General features: G+C 35.4%; 1 protein-coding gene across 1 annotated transcript in view; it reads right to left on the bottom strand.

Moving 5' to 3' along the window:
- The window catches only part of CNTN5 (contactin 5), a 1,527,443-nt gene that overhangs the window by 267,458 nt on the left and 1,233,940 nt on the right, over positions 1 to 26,045 (bottom strand). The window contains exons 12-13 of the mRNA XM_065944251.1: positions 25,782 to 25,911; positions 20,657 to 20,807 (exon numbers count right to left, since the gene is read on the bottom strand). Of these exons, the coding sequence (XP_065800323.1) occupies positions 20,657 to 20,807; positions 25,782 to 25,911 (281 nt within the window). The remainder of the gene's footprint in view (positions 1 to 20,656; positions 20,808 to 25,781; positions 25,912 to 26,045) is intronic.

Genomic DNA, 26,045 nt, shown 5'->3' with positions numbered 1-26,045 from the left:
CAAGCTCAGAATATCTGAGAGGGTATTTCTTTATTAAGTGCTTAAAAACACGAAGCAGGGCTGGGTTTTCTAGAATGAAGCCTGTCATCCTGACAGGCAGTTTTTAGTAATGCATGACTGGTCAAATTGTTTCACACTTCTATAGCTCAATTTATTTGTCTGTAAAATGGGAAGGATTTAAAAACCAACCTTGTGGGAGTGAATGAGCTAATATGTGTAATGTTTTCACATATTCCTGTCCTGCTGTAAGTTAATAATAAATGTTATTGATTATCTTTATTGCTCAGATCACACAGCTAGTAAGTGATGGTGTTCACTTTTTTTCATTTTTAAAAAGTGATTATAAAATTAAAAAATGAATTTATTTTTAAAAGGGGATAAAATCAAACATCTAACTAGGAAATAGGTAATTTTTTATGCTTAATTTACTCACCAATAACTATCAAGAAATGTGAGGCCAAGGATTTCTTAAATACTGCTAGGTAGTTCAAATAGAGAAACAGGGCCCAAAGTGGCAGTCCAAAACGGTGGTCAAAAACAGTGACAAGGAGAACATACTCACATTCCTTTATTTGATTGGATCTAAGTTCATGCTTCATTTGTATGATGTCTCCCTCTCACCCAACTCTGATTGGTCTCGGCCCACACTTCATTTGCATGAGACAAAACCAATCAAGCCCCAGGAACCACCAAAGAGGAAGCAACAAAAGGTATAAACAGTGAAATCGACCAACTTCCACCAGGGTTGATAAGCTCTCCTGCCTCAAATGTGTACTGCTTGCTTAATAAATTCTTCCTGCTTGAGCAGTCTTGGTCTGTTTTAATTATCTGCTATGATGAGACAAGAATCAAGGGGGAAGAACTGACATGACAATACTATTTCAACACTTTAAAAAAAGTGTTTAAGTGGAATTTTACAATGTATAAGTCAAAAAGTATCTTATAATATATGTTAAAATAAAAGCTTCAGAATATATACAGACAGCCCTCTCTAACATCTGGCACATCCCTGGAAAATTGATGCAAAGAAGATTCAATCCATAGGTGTAAAACCCACTGATATTCAGGGCAGAATGTACAAGTCATTTTATATAAGGGTCTTGAGCATCCATGCAGAGGCCTCTGGAACCATGCCCTTCCAATATCCTGGGGAGACTGTGTTCAAAATGATTCATTTCAGCAGGGAAAACAGTTATATCAAAAAAGCAAAATTACAGGTAAACCAATCATTTTACATATTTTCCCCCAAAATCATAGACAATATCATAGTCAGATCTATACTCAGACTTTTTCACATTGTTTGCTCTTATTCCACTTATAATTACTTGTTCACACACACATCTCATGATACAGAGAACACACCTTTGAAAGAAATAGCATCTATAAAGTATTAAGCAATAAATGGGTATTTAGTAAATAATTGTTACTAGTTATCTCGGCTCAGTGACACTGCTGGTGCAAACAGTGATGAAGAGTACAAAAAGTTTTCAAATCCCTATGGGAAAATCCCCAATACAAGCCACTTGTCTCTGCAGCTGCTTTGCACAGAATCTTAAAAGGAGTTTCTTTCAAAAAAAGTCTTTGAGAATATGACATTTAAATGCTCCTCTGGTATCAGAAAAGAGGGAATAAGCAAGTAGCTTTTAGAATACAGGGCCCTGGGTGTACTGTATTTTCAGAAAAATTATCATTCATAGATTAATTAAATTATTTATTTTAACTAAACATAGATTTTGAAATTAGAACAGTACTAATCCCAGAAGCATTCTGTTTGTCCCTCCCTGAACAATTCCAAGACCACCCATTCTGAAGTAATTTCTTTGATGCCCTTGTAAGTTTCTCACTTTTTGTTTTGGTATATAGAATTTCAAATATACTTATGCTGCATTTTGTAGTGAGAATCCTACTTGAGCTGTCTAAACAATTTAAATAATTTTCTATATATTATTTTGAACTTTCTATGTGTACAATTAAAAATTTTGCCAGTAATGAAAGCTTTGTTTTCATTTCCTATTTCTCTTACTTTTTCTTGCCTTGCCTTGCTGACTGGCACGTCTAGTAAATGCTGAGTTGAAATGCCTAAAGCAGAAACTCTTGTCTATTTCTCAGTCTCAAAGGGAATGCTTCTACTATTATACTATTCTTAGTTTATTGATTGATTGGTATCTTTAGAGGTTTAGAATCATCCCATGCCTCTCCTGAGGTACTAGAATATTTTTTAAAATCATAAATAGACATTTCATCAAATGCCTTCTCTGCTATATTGAAATGACCTTATGATTTTCCTTGAATAATTTTTAATGTGGTAAAATCAACTTGATTTCCTATGTGACATCCAAAGTGGTCATGCAGTAATTTTTACATTCTGTTCTTTTTTAACTGGAGGATAATTGCTTTACAATGTTATGTTAGTATCTGCCATACAACAACATGAATCTGCCATAACTATACACATATTCCCTCCTTCTTGAGCCTCCCTCCCCTCCCCCATCCCACTATTCTGGGTCATCACAGAGAGCCAAGCTGGGCTCCCCATGTTATGTAGCCACTTCTTACCAGCTGTTTTACACATGATAGTATATATATGTCAATGCTTCTTTCTCCATTCCTCTCACTCTCTCCTTCCCACACTGTGTCTACAAATCCTTTCTCTACATCTGTGTCTCCATTCATTCCCTGCATAAAGTTCATCAATACCATTTTTCTAGATTCCATATATATGCATTAAAATACGATATTTGTTTTTCTCTTTCTGACTTACTTCACTCGGTATAACAGGCTCCAGCTGTACCCACTTCACTAGGAATGACTCAAATTCATTGTTTTTAATGGCTGAGTTGGGTTTCCAACTGAGTGGTAGCTCAGATGGTAAAGTGTCTGCCTGCAATGCAGAAGACCCTGGTTTGATCTCCTGGTCGGGAAGATCCCCTGGAGAAGGAAATGGCAATCTACTCCATTATTCTCGCCTGGAAAATCCCAGAACAGAGGAGCTTGGTAGGGTACAGTCCATGGGGTTGCAAAGAGTCGGACCCGACTGAGCAACTTCACTTTCAAAATTACATTGTATTGTAATTGCATACCACATCTTCATTATCCATTCATCTGTAGATGGACATCTAGGTTGTCTCCATGAATGTTCCCCAATGTTTGTTTCAGATTCTGTGAATTTATATTTGCAGATATTTTGTTTAAAATTTTTGCATCTATGCATATGAGAGGGATTGGTTTGTATTTTTACTTCTGATAGTCTCTTTGTCAATTTCACTTAGGTTGCTTTCCTTCTTTACTATGAAATGGCTGTGTAAGATTGGAATCACTGATTTTTGGTTTGGTAGAACTTTTAGGTAAAAGTATCTCAGTCTGGAGTTGTGTGTGTGTTTATAGGGTGGGGAGTGGTGAAGGGTCTCAACTATTAATATTATCATTAGTTGGTTATTTGAATTTTTCAATCTTTCTTGAATCAGTTTGGAAAATTATGCCTTATTTCTCCATTTCATCTAAGTATAAAACTTTGTTGACATTCAGTTATTCCTCATATTCTTGCTATCTTTTCAATTCATCTGAAGAATTTGTGTTTAGGTTTTCATTTTTTCTCTTAAATTTTGTATGTTATTTAAGTTCTGAAATACAAGATATACATGTCAAAGCTACCTACTATGATTTGCCTGTTTTTCATATAGAATGGGTAACTTTAATTTACACATTTTGAAGAAGTTATAAGAGATGTACAGATTTTAAATTGTTGTTAGCTTGATCAATTTAGGTTTTTTATATAATGACTAAGCACATTTTTCTTTTTTATATTCTATCTTTATGATACTGGTGTAGATAAATATATGGAGGGTCTAGTGTTTAACTATACATTTTTTCCTACTCTGTAAATTTCAGCTTTCCTATTTCTTTATGCTTTAAGCATATCTCTTATAAGCATATGATTATATTTTATTTTAGCTCAATATTTTAGAATTCCTGATGCTTGGGTTTCTTTTGCTATTTTATTTCATACTTTATATATATATATATATATACACACACACACATTATTTTCTGTTCTTTGATTGCTTAATTTTTTTCATTGTACCTGATGCTTGGGTTTCTTTTGCTATTTTATTTCATACTTTATGTATATATATATATATATATATATATATACACGCACACACACACATTATTTTCTGTTCTTTGATTGCTTAATTTTTTTCATTGTATTTATTTCCTCAACTAGTTTGGAAAAAGCAAACTTTATTTCAACCCTCTTATTCTTTGTACTAGAAATTTAGACATGCTAACTTAGCAAGGGGATTCTCAGTTGCCTCAGTTGTAAAGAAAATGCCTGCCAAGGCAGAAGACACAGAAGACATGGGTTTGACCCCTGGGCTGGGAAGATCCCCTGGAGGAGGGCATGGCCACCTGCTCCAGTATTCTTGCCTGGAAAATCCCATGGACAGAGGACCCTGGCGGGCTACAATCCATGGAGACCCAAAAGAGTCAGACATGAGTTAGCAACTGAGCAAATTCTAAAATTAATCAATATATTCACTTGTTTTCAAATAAGTCAAACATCTTGGAACATAAATTTTGGGTTTTTAATTTTTTTCTTGCTTTGTAACATTAAAAATTATTATTATTTTATATGGCAATACAAAACAAAAATTGCAAACATGTAGATACTTCCACTAACTATTTTTAATGTTTTGTTGTACTTTAAGTGTCTGGGTTCACTTCATGTTTGGATCAACCTTAACTAAATTCTTATGAACTCTTCAGGCTCCTTAGGTACTATAGCTTAGGGTTTCTGACTGGTAATTACAAATCTCAGTGAAAGATTTCCTCCCTTCATTCAGAACCAAGACAAGAGACAGATGATTTCCCTTGTGATTTTCTGAGTTGGTTGATTAATATCAAGGTCAAATATTATGCTGCAGGGCTAGCCATTTGTGAGCTAGTCATACAGGGGCATGCTCTGGACTTTGTCTTTGCCCTTGACCCAGCAACATGTAAAAACCAAGGTCAGTAAATGCCTTTGAGGTAAAAGTAAGTGCTGGCACATGACTTTACCTCCAGATTAGGCTCAAATTTTGACGTTGGCATTTCCTCCTGACTTTCTTGTCAGTTCACTGATAAAATAAAAACATTTAAATAATATTTATTTATATGTTTTATATTTAAGTCATTGTTTTATTTTTTTCCCTTTGGGAAAGATTGGTATAATATTTGGGATATACCTTTTCTGTTACAGAAAACTTTAGTTTTAAAAACTATATAATGCAAGTAAATTTTCCAAAATATATGTGAATTGAGTCTTTCAAAGACTACTCTTTGGTTTCAAAATTAAGCATATATTCAATACGTCTTCCCAAGTTCTCAACTTGTCCTTAGCCAAGCTGGGTTCCCTTTGTTATACAACCACTTCTCACTGCTGTCTATTTTACACATGAGAGTGTGTATATGTTGATGCTACTTTATCCATTCCTTTCACTCTCTCCTTGCCCCACTGTGTCTGCAAGTCTGTTCTCTACATCTGTGTCTCTGTTCCTTCCCTGCAATACCAGCGTTCACCACTATCATTTTTCTACATTCTATACATATGCCTTAATTTATGATATCTGTTTTTCTTTTTCTGATTTCACTCTATATAAGGGTTCCAGGTTTATCTACCTCACTAGAAATGACTCAAATTCATTCTTTTTTATGATTTAGTTAAATTTTTACATATAATCTATTCCTTGGCCAAATAATAGTATTGACTAGCAACGGTGAAGAAGTTGAAGTTGAACAGTTCTATGAAGACCTACAACACCTTCTAGAGCTAACACCCAAAAAAGATGTCCCTTTCATTATAGGGGACTGGAATGCAAAAGTAGGAATTCAAGAAACACCTGGAGTAACAGGCAAATTTGGCCTTGGAGTACAGAATGAAGCAGGGCAAAGGCTAATAGAGTTTTGCCAAGAGAACACACTGGTCATAGCAAACACCCTCTTCCACAACACAAGAGAAGACTCTATGCATGGTCATCAACAGGCCGACACCAAAATCAAATTGATTATATTCTTTGCAGCCAAAGATGGAGAAGCTATATACAGTCAGCAAAACAAGACTGGCAGCTGACTGTGGCTTGGATCATGAACTCCTTATTGCCAAATTCAGACTGAAATTGAAGAAAGTGGAGAAAACCACTAGACCATTCAGGTATGACCTAAATCAAATCCCTTATGAATAGACAGTGGAAGTGAGAAATAGATTTAAGGGACTAGATCTGATAGAGTGCCTGATGAACTATGGATGGAGGTTTGTGACACTGTACAAGAGACAGGAATCAAGACCATTCCCAAGAAAAAGAAATGAAAAAAAGCAAAATGGCTGTGTGAGAAGGACTTACAAATAGCCATGAAAAGAAGGGAAGCTAAAAGCAAAGGAGAAAAGGAAAGACATACTCATTTGAATACAGAGTTCCAAAGAATAGCAAGGAGAGATAAGAAAGCCTTCCTCAGCGATCAATACAAAGAAATAGAGGAAAACAATAGAATGGGAAAGACTAGAGATCTCTTCAAGAAAATTAGAGATACCAAAGGAACATTTCATGGAAAGATAGGCTCAATAAAGGACAGAAATGGTAGGGACCTAAGAGAAACAGAAGATATTAAGAAGAGTTGGCAAGAATACACTGAAGAACTGTACAAAAAAGATCTTCACAACCCAGATAATCACGATGGTCTGATCACACACCTAGAGCCAGACATTCTGGAATGTGAAGTCAGGTGGACCTTAGGAAGCATCATTACGAACAAGACTAGAGGAGGTGATGGAATTCCAGTTGAGTTCTTTCAAATCCTGAAAGATGATGCTATGAAAATGCTGCACTCAATATTCCAGCAAATTTGGAAAACTCAGCAGTGGCCACAGGACTGGAAAAGGTCAGTTTTCATTCCAATCCCAAAGAAAGGCAATGCCAAAGAATGCTCAAACTACTGCACAATTGCACTCATCTCACACACTAGTAAAGTAATGCTCAAAATTCTCCAAGCCAGACTTCAGAAATATGTGAAACATGAACTTCCAGATGTTCAAGTTGGTTTTAGAAAAGGCAGAGGAACCAGAGATCAAAATGCCAACATCCAATGGATCACTGAAAAAGCAAGAGAGTTCCAGAAAAACATCTATTTCTGCTTTATTGATTATGCCATAGCCTTTGACTGTGTGTATCATAATAAACGGTGGAAAATTCTAAAAGATGTGGGCATACCAGACCATGTGACCTGCCTCTTGAGAAACCTGTATGTAGGTCAGGAAGCAACAGTTAGAACTGGACATGGAACAACAGATTGGTTCCAAATAGGATAAGGAGTACATCAAGGCTGTATACGGTGACCCTGCTTATTTAACTTGTATGCAGATTACATCATGAGAAATGCTAGGCTGGAGGAAGCACAAGCTGGAATCAAGATTGCCAGGAGAAATATCAATAACCTGAGATATGCAGATGACACCACCCTTGTGACAGAAAGTGAAGAAGAACTATAGAGTCTCTTGATGAAAGTGAAAAAGAAGAGTGGAAATGTTGGCTTAAAGCTCAATATTCAGAAAACTAAGATCATGGCATCTGGTCCCATCACTTCATGGCAGATAGATGGGGAAACAGTGGAAACAGTAGCTGACTTTATTTTTCTGGGCTCCAAAATCACTGCAGATGGTGATTGCAGTCATGAAATTAAAAGACCCTTACTCCTTGGAAGGAAAGTTATGACCAACCTAGACAGCATATTAAAAAGCAGAGACATTACCTTGCCAATAAATGTCCATCTACTGAAGGCTATGGTTTTTCCAGTGGTCATGTATGAACATGAGAGTTGGACTATAAAGAGAGCTGAGTACCAAAGAATTGATGCTTTTGAACTGTGTGTTGGAGAAGACTCTTGAGAGTCCCTTGGATTGCAAGGAGATCCAACCGATCCATCCTAAATTAGATCAATCCTGGGTGTTTATTGGAAGGACTGACGCTGAAGCTGAAACTCCAATATTTTGGCCACCTCATGAGAAGAGCTGACTCATTGGAAAAGACCCTGATGCTGGGAAATATTGAGGTCAGGAGGAGAAAGGGATGACAGAGGATGAGGTGATTGGATGGCATCATCAACTCGATGGACATGGGTTTTGTTGGACTCTGGGTGTTGGTGAAGGACAGGGAGGCCTGGCATGCTGCGGTTCATGGGGTCGCAAAGAGTCGGACACGACTGAGCAACTGAACTGAACCTTTCACATAAGTGTGCTGGATTCATGATTATATGTTTTTTTAAATCAAATTCTGAACTCTTTCTGAAATACAGTCTACCTCAAATCCTATTTAAGGACTATTTCAGATGCCAATTCTTCCAAATTTTCCCTCATTTTTCATTCAGATTTAATTTTCTGCTTTTATTTTTTTAACTCTCAAAAGTTATTTTTTATAGAGTGGAATACACAAAGAAGTGGCTTGGATCCAACAAGAACTGGACTTTCTGACTCTATAGCTTGCTATGTATGTGACCTATTACCCCATTTAAAATATTGAGGTTGATTATACGTCCCTTATAAGGGGCCTTATTTTGAGGATTGATATTAAGCACTGCATATATAAAAGAGCCAATTCTCAATAAGAGGTAGTTATTTTGTTATCTTAATAATCCTGTTAATAATATCTATGTAAAATACATTAAGAACTCTGTGTTAATATTCCTATGTTATTATTTTCCTAAATAGGTGTATTATAATTATCTATGAGTTAATTTTATTGCTCTTTAGACAGGTACCACCTTGAGGGATGGGATTCTGTCTTACTTGCTATGACCTGGCATAGTGTCTTACATTCAGTATATGTTGAACAAACTTTTTTTTCACTAAAATAAATTGAATTAAATAGAACAGTGTCAAGGCAATTTGGCATTAGGGAGAGAAGTGGAGCTCCTATCTACAGTTGAAAAGAGAGATAAAGAAAACTAAATTGGTACCCTGAAACCTCTAGATACAACTAAGAACACAGTGATCAGCTTATAATTTTGTACCTATCTATCAACTATCTCATAAATTCTGTCATTTGAAAGAAATGCAAACATGCTAATGATATCATGTGTAGATTATCTTTTATGGAAATGATCTGCAGGTTGTTTTTTATTGTTGTCAAGATTATTGTGTCTATGCCCTAATTTGTAAACAACCCACTAATTCCCATTATGAATCAACCATAGTTAAATTAGATCATGATTTATGTAAAACTGAAAAGAAATGACTTTATAACATTCGGGGAAGCTGAAAATGTTCATCATAAAATGCTTTTCTCTGAACATCCTAGGAATCTTCTCTTTTCATTATTTTATATTCACTGAAGAGTCATTTGGGGAGGTAGCAGGATAAGTCAGTGGCATATACTTAGATGCTTGAATTCCCAACTATTTTAGATGTTGTTTGTCTTAGGGACAAATTAAACTGAATGTTGTAGTCTTGGGGGGCTTTTGGAAAAGAAAATTTTTTAAGCAATTAATGATTTGTTCAAGTTGTCCCTATGTGGAGATCATAACTAGGCAATTGTGCAGCAATTTATAGTAACCAGGGTAAATTAGTCATAATTAAAAGTAGAATTTATGAACTATTTGCTAAACTAGGAATTAGCTAGTGATGTAAAGCCACAAACTGGAGAAGTTCCTTGCACAATTGAACCAGAATTATTTTGTTGTCACTTGCAGATTAAATTAACTGACTTTCTCAGTGATACCTCCCTTGGGAAATAGGCATGTTGGGGCTTTCCTGGTGTTTCAGATCATAAAGAATCCACCTGTAATTCAAGAGACCCAGATTTGATTCCTCGGTCAGGAAGATTCCCTAGAGAAGGGAATGGCTACCCACTCCAGTATACTTGCATGAAAAATTCCATGGACAGAGGAGCTTGGAGGGTTACAGCTTATGGAGTGGCAAAGAGTCAGAGATGACTGAGAGACTGACCCTTTCACACTTGACTTGTATTTAGCAATTTTTTAAAAAGTGGAAATGAAACAAATTGATGGTGAGAATTGCTAAAAAAAAAAAAAATGAAGAAGAATAAGTAGATGACCTTTGAAGAGAAACCTTTAGATTTCTTGTGATTTTATTTTGTTATTTTTTGTGTGTGTGATTTTAACTTTGGGAAATACTAGGGACAAATAATTTGAAGCTTTCTTACATGCATATTTTCTATATTTAAATGGATGTCATTAATTTGAATATTTATGATCATTGTTATATTATCTAAACATGCTATTGACAATCGAATAATTTGAAAATGTGAAAATTCTTTTGATTTTCCATTTCCATTCAATTACTTGTCATGGTATGAGAATATTGTTACTCAATAAATTTGAATTACTGGGAGTTGAGTTATTGCCAGAGGAAGATGACGTTTAGAAACACTGGATATCCCTTAAAACAAGGGAGATCTACAATGGGGAAAATATTAAAACAGCCCAGAAGCACTACATGCTGGCATGTTTAGAATTATTTTTTGCATACAATTTGATCAATTGGTCAATGTGTCACTGAAACCAAAGAACAAATAATATTTCTTATAACTGGACTGTCAATCAATACCTATGAAATCTGGTGGTGGGTTAGTTGCTAATTCGTGTCCAACTCTTGTGATCCCATGGACTATAGCCTGCTAGGCTCCTGTATCCCTGGGATTCTCCAGGCAAGAATATTGCAGTTGGTTGCCATTTCCTTCTCCAAGGAATCTTGCTGACCCAGGAATCAAACCAGGGTCTTATCTCCTTCATTGCAGGCATATTCTTTACCAACTGAGCTACAAGGGAAGCCAAAAAGTGAAAGTTGCTCAGTCACGTCCAGCTGTTTGAGACCCCCCATGGCCTATACAGTCCATGGACTTCTCCAGGCCAGAATTCTGGAGAGGTAGCTTTTCCCTTCTCCAGGGGATCTTCCCAACCCAGGGATAGAACCCAGGTGTCCTGCATTGCAGGCAGATTCTTTACCTGCTGAGCCACAATAAGTCTAGTTTATCATAAAGTAAGATGAAGAAAGAGAAAATTAAAAGCAAGATGAAATTTTGACCATTGTGTCTCAGTTTTCGGTTTGGTTCCATGTATTATTTTTTTTTTTAAGGAAAATTAGATTCAAAGTTAGGTCTTTATTTGGAGGATTTTCTTAATATTTGCATGTGAGTGTGTGTGTGTTAGAGAGACGGACAGAGAAAGAAAACTATGAAGTTGGTCATGCAGGCTTTGAGTATAAACAGGGAAGATGAATTAGAATTATCAAAAACATCATGGACACTGAAGGAATTTTATCACTATTCTCCATGTAGATTGAAACGCAACATCACTGCCAGACAATCTGATTGCTAAGATTATCACAGAATCATTGACAAGTTTAAGACTTGATTTTAAAGCTCAGCTTTATGATGGATGACCTTGAACAAATCGCTTAGTCTCTTTAAGTTGCAAAATTGTTACATCAGCGATGACAATATCTAAATCAGAGTGTTGTGAATTGACGCATACTATAAATTAAGTTAAAAGAAGTTGAGTTAAATTATTTACTGAAGTTTCTACTAACTACAGCTTCTTGATAATTGTGTCTGCTTGAGCATTTCCAATGATGGGAAAGCATAAGAAGAGAGTTCTTCCTCTTGAGTTAGGATTTCAAATGTTATTGAGGTTTACCAGTATGCTATAAAGAAGTAGAGGAGAGAGAAGGGAAAAGTTTGAGTAAAGTTTACAAGGTGAGAAAATAAACAGTCTGATTTGGGGAACTGCGAGAGTCCATTGTGATTAAAGATAAAATACTTTGGAGTTTGGGTTTTTTGCTTTTGTTTTTTGTTTTTTGTAGAAAGAAGAAATAAATGGGTAGAGATACATGGAGAGTGAAAGATAGTTGAACAGTTAATAAAGCAGGTGTAGATTCCAAACTTCATGTAGGTTCCAAACTTCATAACTGAACATTCTAGTCACAACACAATTCCTGGCCTCAAGCATTATAGCATGCAGATATGTTTAAATATTAGTGTGAACCATATGAAATATTGCTCTTCATTTTTAAGTGACAAAGTAGAAATTTCATAGATTTCAACTTTATATCTATTAGATGGACTAATGAAAAAACATGGAAAATGTAGAGAACTTCAAATATACTCATGGATTATTATTGTATTCAGTAGAAGATTACCAGTAATTTCAGCATGTAGATGACATCTTCAAAGCTGTGCTTTGAGAATATTCCTCTAGTAATGGGGAAAAGCATGGCTTTCATGCGAGAGTATGGGGAAGTAGAAAAAAAAAAAAAAAGAAGGAAACCCGGGAAAAATGGTTAAGTGTATGCTTAAATTGGATTGAAAATTTCATTTTCTGTTGATTGAAGTTTTGCTCAATTGGTCAGTTGATTGAAAGAATGGTAGCATAAGAGACAGATCTGTTCAAATTGGACTAAAATGAATCTCGAGGCCCAATCATATCAATTTTTCTAGAATACATCTCTAAAAGACTAGGGCAAGCAATTCAAATTGTTTCCAAAACCAAGTAGATATTCTCCTTAAAGATGTAAATATTATAGCAGGATGGATAAGAATGTCCTTACCTTTTTATATATCCAACTCAAATCTAAACTATTTGAATTAAATGATTAGAGATATATGCAATTTTAAGCAATTTACTCCTACAAATTTTTAGTGTATACCTTAACTTTCCTTACTAGTACATAAGTTAGAAAATATTATATAATAATTATATAAAATTTGTAAAGTACAGGAAAGCACAAAATTAACATTACCTATAATCCACCTCTTAGGGGTATTCCGTGAGCAATTTGGGGCATCTACTATATGTAGGCATAGACATAAAATTGCTATCTACTTATATTGTATCTATTCCTGTCAGCTATGCTTATTACATTTGTTTGTTTTCACATCTTATTCTCATACTTGTGACTATAAATTAGCTTTTACGCTTTATGGATCTCTCTGCTTCTCACTCTTTTGGGCTTCCATGTTCAGAGGCCTGGCTTTGTCTTCTGGTAACATTCTTAGTTTCTCTTGCCTCCCTTCACTATTTCTATCAATGTCTGAACCCCTTCCTCAAATGTTAATCTTGACACCAGTCAGTTGCCCAAGACCAAGTCAAATATATTTAGGCTTCACTAGGTATCTAATATCATTTGGATAGAGGCAAGATGTTTGTTGATTCCTGTTCTCTCATCCTTATGATATTTCAGTTTCCAGGTAAACTGATTCCTGGAAAAAGCTAACTGCCCTATTCTTTCTAATTTCAGTAATCTGCAGATTTCATTATTTTTCCTTTATAACATTATTTACTAAAATTGTTCACTTGTAAAAAACTTCAAATCTTAAAATTTATATCCTTTCCCAGCCATTTGATGGATTCATGATCCCAAAACATATCCTGGATTGGTGTTGATGGGAGGGAGTAGGAAGAGAAACTTCTTGCCACCTTAAAGAGTAGCTTCTGTGTAGTAGAGGAATTCAAGTCAATTTGTAATGAGGCCCAATTCCTGAATTTAATATGTATGGGCATAAAGTAGAAGGAAGCAGAAGATTCCTTGTTCCCTTCATTTTTTGATTTAGTTGTAGTTTCAAAGGTCTAGGATTGAACAGTCTTTTGATCATTTCTTAGTTGAGCCTATTTTTACCTGAAGGTATAATTCTTCCTAAAGGGGAAAAATGTGTTCCTCTACATTGCTTAATTTCCAATGATCCTATGACTTTGCATTTTTTCCTCTTTAGTGTTTTGCTAAGATTTTAAAGAGAAGGTTAATCAGGCAGACCATTGTGCAGTTAGCTTTTAAGATCAGGAAGTCAACATCCTAACCCCACCATGAGGAGTGTAAGATCATTTCCTCATAATCCCCTTCAGCTCAGTGGACCTCTGGAATAGCATCCCCATCCACAAGTGGCAGCTAACACATTGTATATTGTAAAAAATTCACAAGTATTATATCTTATGAAAGTAGCTATCAACCTTCTCATCCCTAAGATTTTTTTTATTTCCTTTGAAAGCATAGATTTTAACTTACAAAAGAAGTCAACTAATATATTCTTGATATATGAATGTTCATTTTCTCTCATTTACAATTTCTCAGACTCTGGGAAAAAAAGGAAAGAAAACAAGATACCCATGGTCTATATTGTTTTATGTTCTTAATATGTAAAAGACATTGTCACAGAGGAAACAACAAAACAGCTTGTTCATTAGCAGACACAGCATGTAGATGGAAACAGAGGGGCAGAAACAAGGCCCTAATTACACCCATGAATTCCTCTTCTTCCTTAGAAAAAGAAAGAAGACTTCGTTTTCGCCTCAGTAACAATGTCCTTTAGGGCTTGTGCTAAGAATATATTTTTCCATATGTCTGTGAGTTAGTATGTGAGCCTGATCATTGTTGCCTAATAAACACAACATGAATTCCCACCAGAAGTCAACTAATGGGCACTTCAAATGCAGTTTTCTGTGTGTGTTAAATGAGTGAGTTGGAAACTTCGCTGTTCTGAAGCTCCTTTGGTGAGGAGGGGATCATTACAAAGGATTTTCAGCAAGTCTTTGCCTAGATTATAGTCCCATAAAAGAAAAAAAAAAATGCATTATAATACTGCCCCTCCATAGGATACTTTTTATATTTTGGGATACACAGTTTCCTTAGCACCCATCTGAATTATAGTCCGTTTTCTCCATAACTGGTATCCACCCTACTTGGTCTAGAAATGAAAATTGGTACTTATTACAATAATTGTGAACAATTTTAAAAACATATATGACATATTTTATGCATTTCAATAACAATTTTAATATATGCAGATGGAGAATAAACAAAAAACCTGTGCCTTTGCAAAAGCACTGTATTCTTCATTTCAGCCAAGATTGTCTTTGCCCACAAAAAATACAGGAAATGAACATAGAATAATGAAGGCTTAATATTTGTGCACTGTTGGAGTGCCTCTGGGTGATTATATTTTAACAGAAGTTAATGGCCAAGTAATGGAAATAATGAGCTGAAGTGAAAATCTAATATGCGTTTGATGAGCAGAACATTCTGAATGAAAGTACACTAGAGGAGAAAAATCCCTATGGACTGTTTCATGTCTTAGTATTCCTGGAACAAATTAGTTTCAGTATGAAAGTGGACATGATCGATAAAGGAACTTAAGTGGACATGTGCTGGTGATTTTTTAAAGCAGTGGGACAAAACCTGGAGATTCCATAAAAGAAAAAAAATATCCAAATATAGTTTAAAAACCTTCCTCTTTATTTCCATTGCTCTTCATGTATATTCATTACATTTATATTAACATAGCCTATGATACTGATCACAGAACAGGTAACTATTGAGTCTGCTAGTTCAAAAATTATCCTAGTAATGCTGAACCAAGAATAGGTAAGGTTGGTGAGAACGGCCACACCATGAAAAAATGCCAAGAAGTGTAGGTTTGGATTCTGATGGATAAAGAATGCTAATATAGATTAGCAAATTTATCATATGGAAGGCACTAAAGGTTTTATAAATGCCAGATAATAACTTAATTTAGGCATGCTTCCCCTAATTATAGGAGAAAGGATAGGAAAGTGTTAAAGTTTTTCAGAACTACTGATAACAAAATTAACACCAGTATTCAAAGATTCAAAAGTTCAAATGACACCATCATCATCACCACCACCACTACTGTCCACATCTGCAGCAATAGCTTCAACATAGTCACGTTCATTGAGCACTTACTAAATGCCGTATACCAGCCAATGTATTTTACACACACAGTTTCATTTATTTCTCAGTACCTAACAGGTACTCTTATTCTTTTAGATCCTAATTTTATAAGTAAGAAAACTAAGTGACCTGTTGAAAACTCATCATCTTCCCGCTTTACACACTGGGTTCTACTGTTACCCACAATATTAAACTGCTCTGTAAATTATAAATGCTACAGTCTTAAAAGCAATCATCATCATTATTAGCAATAATATGATTTACTGTTTGAGCAGCAGTTCATACTCATCACTTCCTGATATAGACAATTCATTCTTATAAAAAACAAATGACTATAAACAACTCACAAATTCTGACATAATCCATTTTCTTACATATTTTGGTTGTATCACTTAGGGCCAAATGAATGAAATATTTTGTATGTATAATCAGACAACTTATTTGTTAATCCTATTTCTTCTAAAATTCAAGCCATGTCCTAGTTACTCTTTATTACATTTTAAAATTTGCATGCATGTGTGCACGCTAAAGTATCTTCAGTCCTGTCAGTCTCTCTGTGACCCCATGGACTGTAGCTTACCAGGTTCCTCTGTCCATGGAGATTCTCCAAGCAACAATACTGGATTGGGTTGAAATGTCCTCCTCCAGGAGATCTTCCCAACCCAGGTATTGAACCCCTGTCTCCTACGGCCCCTGCATTACAGGCGGATTCTTTACTGCTGAGCCACCCAGGAAGCCCTTTAAACTTTAGGATAATGATTTGTGTATTTCTTTAGCAAAACAGACAAATTTAAGAAAATTTGTGTTTTGAAGAATCCTTCCCAAAACAAAACGAAACTGAATTTGGGAACATTCTGTTAGGTAGTTAGAATAGGAAAAAGGAGTCCAAGATGGCAGTGACTAAAAGACAAAGGAAAAAGTCCAAGAAAGTGGAACAAAAGAAAATCCATGGACTGGAGTGAGAAATTCAGCTGAAACAAACATGCCCCCTTCTTGGCTAGCCCAGTTTGCATAGGGTAGGCTCAAGGTGGAGGGAGGAAACAAACACATAAAAGGAGGAAGTCAAGAAGGGCTGCGGTCTCTCCTTTGGGGTTGGCCTGCCCTTAAGCCTCCAGGGTGCACTATCCTTTATTTGCAGAATAAAATTGAGCTGTAACCAAGTTGTAACACGAGTCCACCATTTCAAATCTTTGCTGAAACAAGACAGAACCAAGGAAATTACACATGCACACCAACAGACCCATCAAAATGTGGCAGAATAGGGTAAGGTAATAAATTGACACTCCATTGATAAAATAAATGACTTATTAACCTCACGTTGTTATAGACTTACGGTTTAGAATTACATTGAAATTAATGCTGATTCAAATTCACTGTTTTGAGTTTCTGACATACTTTCAGCTGATTTGGTTAAAATTTTTTTTCTGCAATTGAAGCCTTTTATTACATTTTTAGGTTATTGCTCTGGACACAATTTTATGCTTTGAAAATAATATGTTTCTCATACCTAAATGTTCCTCTTATGATATATTATTACTTTGACATCATTTTCTCAATGTAATAGTGGTCTTTATGTCCCCATATAGGAAATTGCCATTTGCTGCTTTAATCCTTAATTTGGAAAGACCCCAAATAACTCTGAAGACTGTGAATGAAGGTCAGGCTATTCATTTAGCGTTTTTTTTTCTAGTTGTAGGTTGGATGAGTGAAGGACATACTTGATGCAGATTACATGAATGGTGAACATATTTATAACAAAATAAACAATGATTTGAACCTGTGCCCCAAGGTGAAATACATATGACCCTAAATTTTCAAAGCATTAACAGTTTTCTAACATCTCCCTGTTAAGGAAATTAAATAGTTTTAGGCTTAAGAGACAATGCAGAGCAGGCCTCTGACCTTGCTTCTAACCTGCCTGGACCTGTCCTGACTGTGAGTGCCCCGTAGATAAGACAGGTAAGGAATTTTGAAATTGTTGAGGCCCTGGAGGGGGCCTGGCCAACCCAGCCCTGGGTCTTAACAACATTCCAAGTTTTACATGACCAAAAAACCCACCATTAACATGAAAGCGGAGCTTCAGTTTGCTCACAGGTTGATGACTGAGGGATTATAAACCCCGAACTGCAATTTTAAAAGACTTATCCAGAGAGTGGACTCACTGCTTGGGACCTTTTCCCAATTGGGACTCAGTATGTGCTGTGACATGAGACTTCCGAGTGCTGTTTAAGTCTGGATGCGGGCAAATTCAATTTGGTGAAGTATGTATTATTGCTCTCGTTTGCTGTTTCTGTTTCTCTTTCCTTTTAATGTTAATAAAGAAAGTAAGCTAGATAGTTCTCTAATAAATAGTGGCATTATTCATTTGTATATAATGTGTGACTTATTTTGTTAGCAAATCCTTTGAATCTGAGACAAAATTGAAAACTTTTGGCAAAACACTCCCTTTCTACTTACAAATAGCTGAAGTACTTCTAACAGATACAAATGACCTAAAATATATGTAAGAAAACAAGTTGCCATATGTAATTGAGATACTCTTCTAAAGCATATAAAATATATACATTAAAATTTTTGTTTTGCACTCATATTTTTAGAATGTACAATTGTCCAAATAGCTATGTGTATTCTTATAACGCTTTGCGTAATTCTTTTTACTGTTATTTAAATCTTAGCCTCTTACTTTAATATTTGAACATTTATTTTTTATATCCAATTAGATTGTATTCTTACTGAAACTTGACACTGCCGAAAATTACATTTTGCAAGTGTGCCTGTCAATTTTTAAGAATAAAAATACACTATTATCTTTGATATTTGTTATGAAATTAAACCAATTTACATATTTAAGCATATAGTTCAGGGTAACAAAATGCTAACTAATTGTGTCCAAACCTTACTTTTACTTAAATAAAAACACCTTTCAGTATTATTGCTAAATAGCATTTTAACCAGAGGTATTGAAATATGGAAAATTTGAGTGATCTTAGTTTGATGCCATTGTATTTCACTGTTAACCAAGGAGTTAGCAGTAAATAGAAAAGGGAGCAAGAAAAATGGAAAATTCACAACTATGCATTTTGACTTCTGTAAAATAAAAAATTTATTACACTCATATTTTTGTAATAGAAATTCATAATCCCATTTCTCTTTCAGTACTTTTGCTTTGACAAAGAGATGGCACCACGCTTATTAAACTCAATGTGATGTTTACAAAGAGTTGATGAGGGACATTCTATGGTGAACTGAAATAAATAAGACAAGGCTCACATGTCATTTTCAAACATAAAACAAAGTAATGCATTGCAAATGGAATGGCTTATACTAATATGTCATATATATTTTGATGATATGAGAAAATTCAATACATTCAAAAAAATGATAAGTAAGCAATGTAAAGTATATGTTCTTACTAGGATACTACAAATTCATTTTCTCCTGTTATAATGAAAGATTTGTGTGAGGTTTTTGTTTCTTTGTTTTTGTTTGTTTGTTTTTTCATATTTCTGAGCAACAATCATTAAAAATTCATTTCAACCATATACAATTCATCCAAATGAAACACTGATCTAACAGCTTGTAATTCACTCCCCAATCTCACTTGTACTCAGAAAGAGTTTTTTCTTTTTTTTCCTAAACAAAATATCCATTATGTGTGAGATAAGTCACTTCAATCATATCCAACTCTTTGTGATCCTATAGACTATAGCCCACCAGGCCCCTCTGTCCATGGGATTCTCCAGGCAAAAATATTTGAGTGGGCTGCCATACCCTCCTCCAGGGTGTCTTCCCAACCGAGGGATCAAACCCGCATCTCTTGCATTACAGATGGATTCCTTACCACTGCTGCTACCTGAGAAACCCAATGTCCATGATTAATCCATATCAATTCTAGGCAGCATAGATCCTTGGGCCTGACCGTAATCCAATCATTCATAAATTATTTCATTAGAGACATGCAATTTAAAATAACATTTCCCAGACTTGAATGGGAAAAGCATATATTCCAAAGATATTTTTCAAATATTCCAAAATATTCCAAAATTACTTAAGGAATTGTTTAAATGGGCTCTAATGCTGACTTAAATTATTTTAGCTATATGTTTACTGAGACTGAAACATAAATCAAAACATAAACTCCTAATTTTTATAGATCAAATAAAAAACACAGCCTTAAACAACATATGCAACATTATTGTAACATAATGGAAGATAATATTTTATCAAATCACCATTTGCAACACCAGATGATAATGACTGGTAATGCATGAGACTTTTGAATTTGTCATACACAGGCTGTTGTGCAACTATGTGATTCTCTCATCATTTTTCCCCATTTGTAGTCCCATGCTCTGCTTTGGCTTTATGTATCAATGACAGACCTTTATATGGTAGAAAGTCCTCTGTATATTCCTCATTTGCATGTAGCAACCGAAATAATTCTATAGTGTTTTTCATTAACATAATTAAAGCAATAATGCAAATTTAGCTTGGCAGTATTCTGTCATAAAGGGATTACCCAGGATATCAAGAATATGTTTATATTATTTTTAATACTAACATTGAAATGCAAACCCATCATCTAAAAATTATCATAGATAACTTCCAGGTCCTCAAACCTGGAGACCTAAAATGAAAACCAAAATTAACTAACTGAATGAAAGTATTTGCTTTCTCCATAATCTGGTGAAATTCCCAGTTGGTGCTGAAATATCACAGAAACAAGAAGTATGGCCATTTTGAGATAGAACTTTTTCCTTTATAGATCACTTGATTTTTTTCTTAATCACTATGAAGACAAAATCATAGCTCAGCCAGTTCATGAAATATGTTCACCATTATGTTAAGACTCATATACGTTGTGTGCATCATCCACAACTTCAGAAAAGTCTGATGTTAAAAGTTTGAATTATGAAATATACTTCTAACCTTTTATTCTCTCTAACTGCTTTGTCTCCCTTCTTCCAAGAGATAGTTGGTTTTGGAGATCCTTGAGGTTTGCACTCTATGATGACTTCTTGGTCTTTGGGAATAATTATTGTTTTCTTCAGTTGATTCAGTGCAAAAGTGGGAGCTGAAGCTATAAAAAAGAAAAGGTTAATTCTACCAGAAGCAATGACAGTAACTTCTAATGGATGATTCAATGACATTGGGCAATTTTACCTTTGGAATGCATTTTTAATAAAGTCATAAGATATCTACACATATAAAAGGCACTAATTTGAATATTAATTTAATTATTGCTTCATAGATATCTTATTGGCTGTCCTTTCTTTTACCAGGTTCTTACAATTGTGGGGCCTACAGATAAAGGTTGTTTCAAAGAATGAGATGCTTTAATTAAACTTTAATTGTGTAAGTTTAATGATCACTTTGGGCAAAAGGTGAAGGGATTGAACATGGGTCTGTTTGGGGCTTCCTTTGGAAAAATGGAGGCTATCCGTGAAGAAGGCAATCCTGTGTCACCTGTTTCTAATCTCTGAGTCTTGATGCATATTTTACTTAATAATGTGTATGTGTGTGTGTGTTCAGGTTCTCAGTCATGTCCAATAATTGCAACACATAATTTTCTAGGCAAAAATACTGGAACAGGTTGCCATTTTCTACTCCAGGGGATCTTCCTGACCCAGGGATGGAACTGGGATCTCCTGCACCTCCTGCATTGTCAGGAAGCTTCTTTAGCACTGGGCCACCTGAGAAGTCCATTTAAATAGTATACAAAACTAAATGTAGAGTTTTAAGAAATACAGTTTTAAGAATTGAATAATTTAAATTTCAACTCATTGGTTGCAATTATTCACCTAGGCCTGAGCATTCATTAATATTCATTTTGTACTACTAGATTTTTATTATTAGTTTTCATTTAAGCTTCCCAAGACATTCCAGTAGGTAGCTGTGGTTAACAACACTGAACTGAAGTTCAGTGCAGATCAGTCGCTCAGTCATATCCAACTATTTGTGACCACCCAGACTGCAGCACGCAAAGCTTGCTGCACCACGAAATCCTGGAGCCTACTCAAACTCATGTCAAGCCCATCAGTGATGCCATCCTACCATCTTATCCTCTGCCATCGTCTTCTCCTCCTGCCTTCAATCTTTCCCAAAATCAGGGTCTTTTCAATGAGTCAGTCCTTCCCATCAGGTGGCCAAAGTATTGGAGTTTCATCTTCAGCATCAGCCCGTCCAATGAATATTCAGGACTGGTCTCCTTTAGGATGGACTGGTTGGATCTCCTTGTTAGTCCAAGAGACTGTCAAGAGTCTTCTCCAACATCACAGTTCAAAAGCATCAATTTTTTGGTGCTCAGCTGTCTTTGTATTCCAACTTTCACACCCATACACGACTACTGGAAAAACCATACCTTTGACTAGATGGACATTTGTTGGCAAAGGAATGCCCCTGTTTTTTAATATGCTGTCTAGGTTGATCATAGCTTTTCTTCCAAGGAGCAAGTGTCTTAATTCATGGCTGCAGTCAAAGTCTCATTGTTTCCACTGTTTCCCAATATATTTGCCATGAAGTGATGGGACCAGATACTGTGATCTTAGTTTTCTGAATGTTGACTTTTAAGCCAACTTTTTCACTGTTCTCTTTCACTTTCATCAAGATCCTCTTTAGTTGTTCACTTTCTGTCATAAGGATAGTGTCATCTGCATATCTGAGGTTGTTGATATTTCTCCCAGCAAACTTGATTCCAACTTGTGCTTCTTTCAGCCCAGCATTTCTCATGATGTACTCTGCATATAAGTTAAATAAGCATGACGAAAATATACAGCCTTGACGTACTCCTTTCCCGATTCGGAACCAGTCTGTTGTTCCATGTCCAGTTCTAACTGTTGCTTCTTGACCTGAATACAGATTTCCTAGGAGTCAGGTCAGGGATTCTGCTTATTCCCATCTCTTTAAGAATTTCCCATAGTTTGTTGTGATTCAAACAGTCAACGGCTTTGCCATAGTCAATAAAGAAGAAGTAGGTGTTTTTCTGGAACTCTTGTGCTTTTTCCATGATCCAACAGATGCTGGCAGTTTGATCTCTGGTTCCCCTGCCTTTATAAGCCCACCTTGAACATCTGGAATTTCATGGTTCTTGTACTGTTGAAGGCTGGCTTGGAGAATTTTGAGCATTACTTTGCTAGCATGTGAGATGAGGACAACTTGAATGGTAGTTTGAGCATTCTTTGACATTGCCTTTTTTTGGGACTGGGATGAAAACTGACCTTTTCTAGTCCTGTGGCCACTGCTTAGTTTTCCAAATTTGCTGGCATATTGAGTGAAGTACTTTCACAGCATCATCTTTTAGGATTTGAAATAGCTCACCTGCAATTCCATCATGTCCACTAGCTTTGTTCATAGTGATGCTTCCTAAGGCCTACTTGACATTGCATTTCAGGATGTCTGGCTCTAGGGGAGTGATCACACCATCGTGATTATACGGATCCTGAAGATCTTTTTTGTATAGTTTTTCTGTCCTTAACTGTGCCCATCTTTCCATGAAATATTCCCTTGCTATCTCTAATTTTCTTGAAGCGATCTCTAGTCTTTCCCATTCTATTGTTTTGCTTTACTTCTTTGCATTGATCACTGTGGAAGTCTTTCTTATCTTTCCTTGCTATTCTTTGGAACTCTGCATTCAAATTGGTATATCTTTCCTTTTCTCTTTTACCTTTAGTTTCTTTTTTTCTTTTTGTCAACTATTTGTAATGCTTCCTCAGTCAACCATTTTGCCATTTTGCATTTCTTTTTCTTGGGGATGGTCTTGATCCCTGCCTCCTGTACAATGTCATGAACTCCCTCTGTGGTTCTTTAAGCACTCTGCCTATATTATCTAATCCCTTGAATCTATTAGTCAGCTCCACTGTATAATTGTAAGGGATTTGATTTAGGTCCTACCTGAATGGTCTAGTGGTTTTTCCTACTTTCTTCAATTTGAGTCTGAATTTGGCAATAGGGAGTTCATAATCTCATCCAGAGTCAGCTTCCAGTCTCATTTTTGCTGACTGTATACAACTACTCCATCCTTGACTGCAAAGAATATAATCAATCTGATTTTGGTATTGACCATCTGGTGATGACCATGTGTAGAGTCTTCTCTTGTGTTGTTGGAAGAGGGTGTTTGCTATGACCAGTGCATTCTCTTGGCAAAACTCTGTTAGCCTTTACCCTGCTTCATTCTGTACTCCAAGGTCAAATTTACCCATTACTCCAGGTATCTGTTGACTTCTTACTTTTTCATTCCAGTCCCCTATAATAAAACAGACATCTTTTGGGGGTGTTTGCTTGTTCTAGAAGGTCTTGTAGTTCTTCATCAAACCCTTCAGCTTCATCAGCATTAGTGGTTGGGGTATAGACTTGGATTACTGTGATATTGAATGGTTTGCCTTAGAAACAAACAGAGATGATTCTGTCATTTTTCAGATTGCATCCAAGTACTGCATTTCAGACTCTTTTGTTGACTATGATGGCTACTGTATTTCTCTTAAGGGGAGTCTTACCCACAGTATTAGATATAATGGTCATCTGAGTTAAATTCACTCATTCCAGTCCATTTTAGTTCACTGATTCCTAAAATGCTGAACTAAAGAATATGTGAAAAAATAAACAAACAAACAAACAAAAAGAGACACCTTTACATTTAAAAGAGAACCTGGAAAATATCTGTACAAGTTTACTGTATCTTAGATATTTATTTATGCCAATCTAAAAATCTTATGAATATTTCATTTGTTTTATGTTCATTACATGGAAGTATAACATAATTATACTTAGCACATAACACATAACATTAAAAGATATCTAATGTTTTAGCATAGCACATAACATTAAAAGATATCTATGCATCACAAAGAGAAAAAGGTACCAACTGAGATGAGTTAAGAAATTGAAAGAAAAATTTAGGAATTTATAGAAAGATAACATATTTGGTTGCCTACTGGGGATATACCTTATTAAAGGTAATTTTGAAAACATATTTTTGAATAAGAAAGGAACCCATTTGAGAGTGTTTCTGGATAAACTATTGATTAGGTGAGTGCTGAATCAGTTTTTTAATTCAGAAATACAGGTGTATGAGCTAATAAGAAAGTAAATATTTTTTGATTGGTTAGGATGTAAGACATTGAAACATGGACTCCTGTATCAATATTGGATGGATTTGTTATAGTGTGAGGAAATTTCAAATATAAACATTCATAATTCAAGTTGGTTTATGGCATATTATATTTAACTGATATATGAAAGGTGCATTTTCAGACTCCAAGATCTTGGGTGTTTCTGTGAATGTTGTACTTTGAATCAGTGGGAAGTACACAGCACACTCAGGCCTTTGCACACTTCTGATAAATGGTGTGTTAAGGTCATCTAAGTCTCTCTCTTTGTGTTATAATTATCTCAGAACCAAAATTTAGAACATCTTGCGAGTGAGAAAAAGGAAAATCGATTCCAGTGCCCTAAAGAGGCTCAATTTGGTAGCCTGTTCCCCTAGATTGAATTTTTCTTGTAGGAAAGTGTGAAGCAGTGCTAGTGTTCTGGTTATATTCCAGAATGTAACCCTATGAACTTACTGTGTCCAGCTTTGGGGGGGGGGGGCTCTCATCAACCTGTTAAGGTGGTAACATCTCTTTAACAGAGGATGCTTTCTTGGGCATCCTGCCTTGCAGGAGCCACATACCTACTGGTAGGTAGGAGCAGTTTGGGAAAATATTAAGCACTGCTATGTTGATAACCTACATTCTGATCCTCTACCCTTATGACAACTTTCATTGAAAGTTAGCATACTTTTCTTATGTGATTTTTTTAAAGCCATAGAAAAGATAAATTGTGTAAATCTGTTAGGATTAAAACTAAAATTAAAGAAAGTAAATGTTACGGGACAAATTGTATGCCATATAACCTTATCTCCCAAAATTTAAAAAGTACATATCAGCAAAGCATAGTATTTCTTTTTAAAGATAAAATAGGTTTTTACAATCACATCATAAACCTCCAGCATAGTAAGAATTAGAGCATGAGAAGAAGCCACACATCTTTCTTATTCATTTAGTTAGAAACGGCATACCTAAAATCTTCAGCTCAGCACTTGCATAGATGGTTCTGTATTTATTTTCAGCCAGACACTGATACATTCCAGCATCTGATTGATTCACGTTGTGGATCATCAATACTCCATTAACCATCTCAACCCTACTCTGTAATGGAATAAGAAAAATAGATATAGAAATTGAATGTTTCACACATATTTTACAATTATTCTCTCCTAGATTAAAAAAAAAAAAAGCCTCCAATGTTGAAACCCCATGGGCTATAGCCCTCCGACTCCTCT

Source organism: Muntiacus reevesi, chromosome 9 (assembly GCF_963930625.1).
Source record: "Muntiacus reevesi chromosome 9, mMunRee1.1, whole genome shotgun sequence".
Taxonomy (NCBI): Eukaryota; Metazoa; Chordata; class Mammalia; order Artiodactyla; family Cervidae; genus Muntiacus; species Muntiacus reevesi.
Note: the sequence above shows the minus strand (reverse complement) of the source record. Positions and strands in the feature narration are given on the sequence as shown.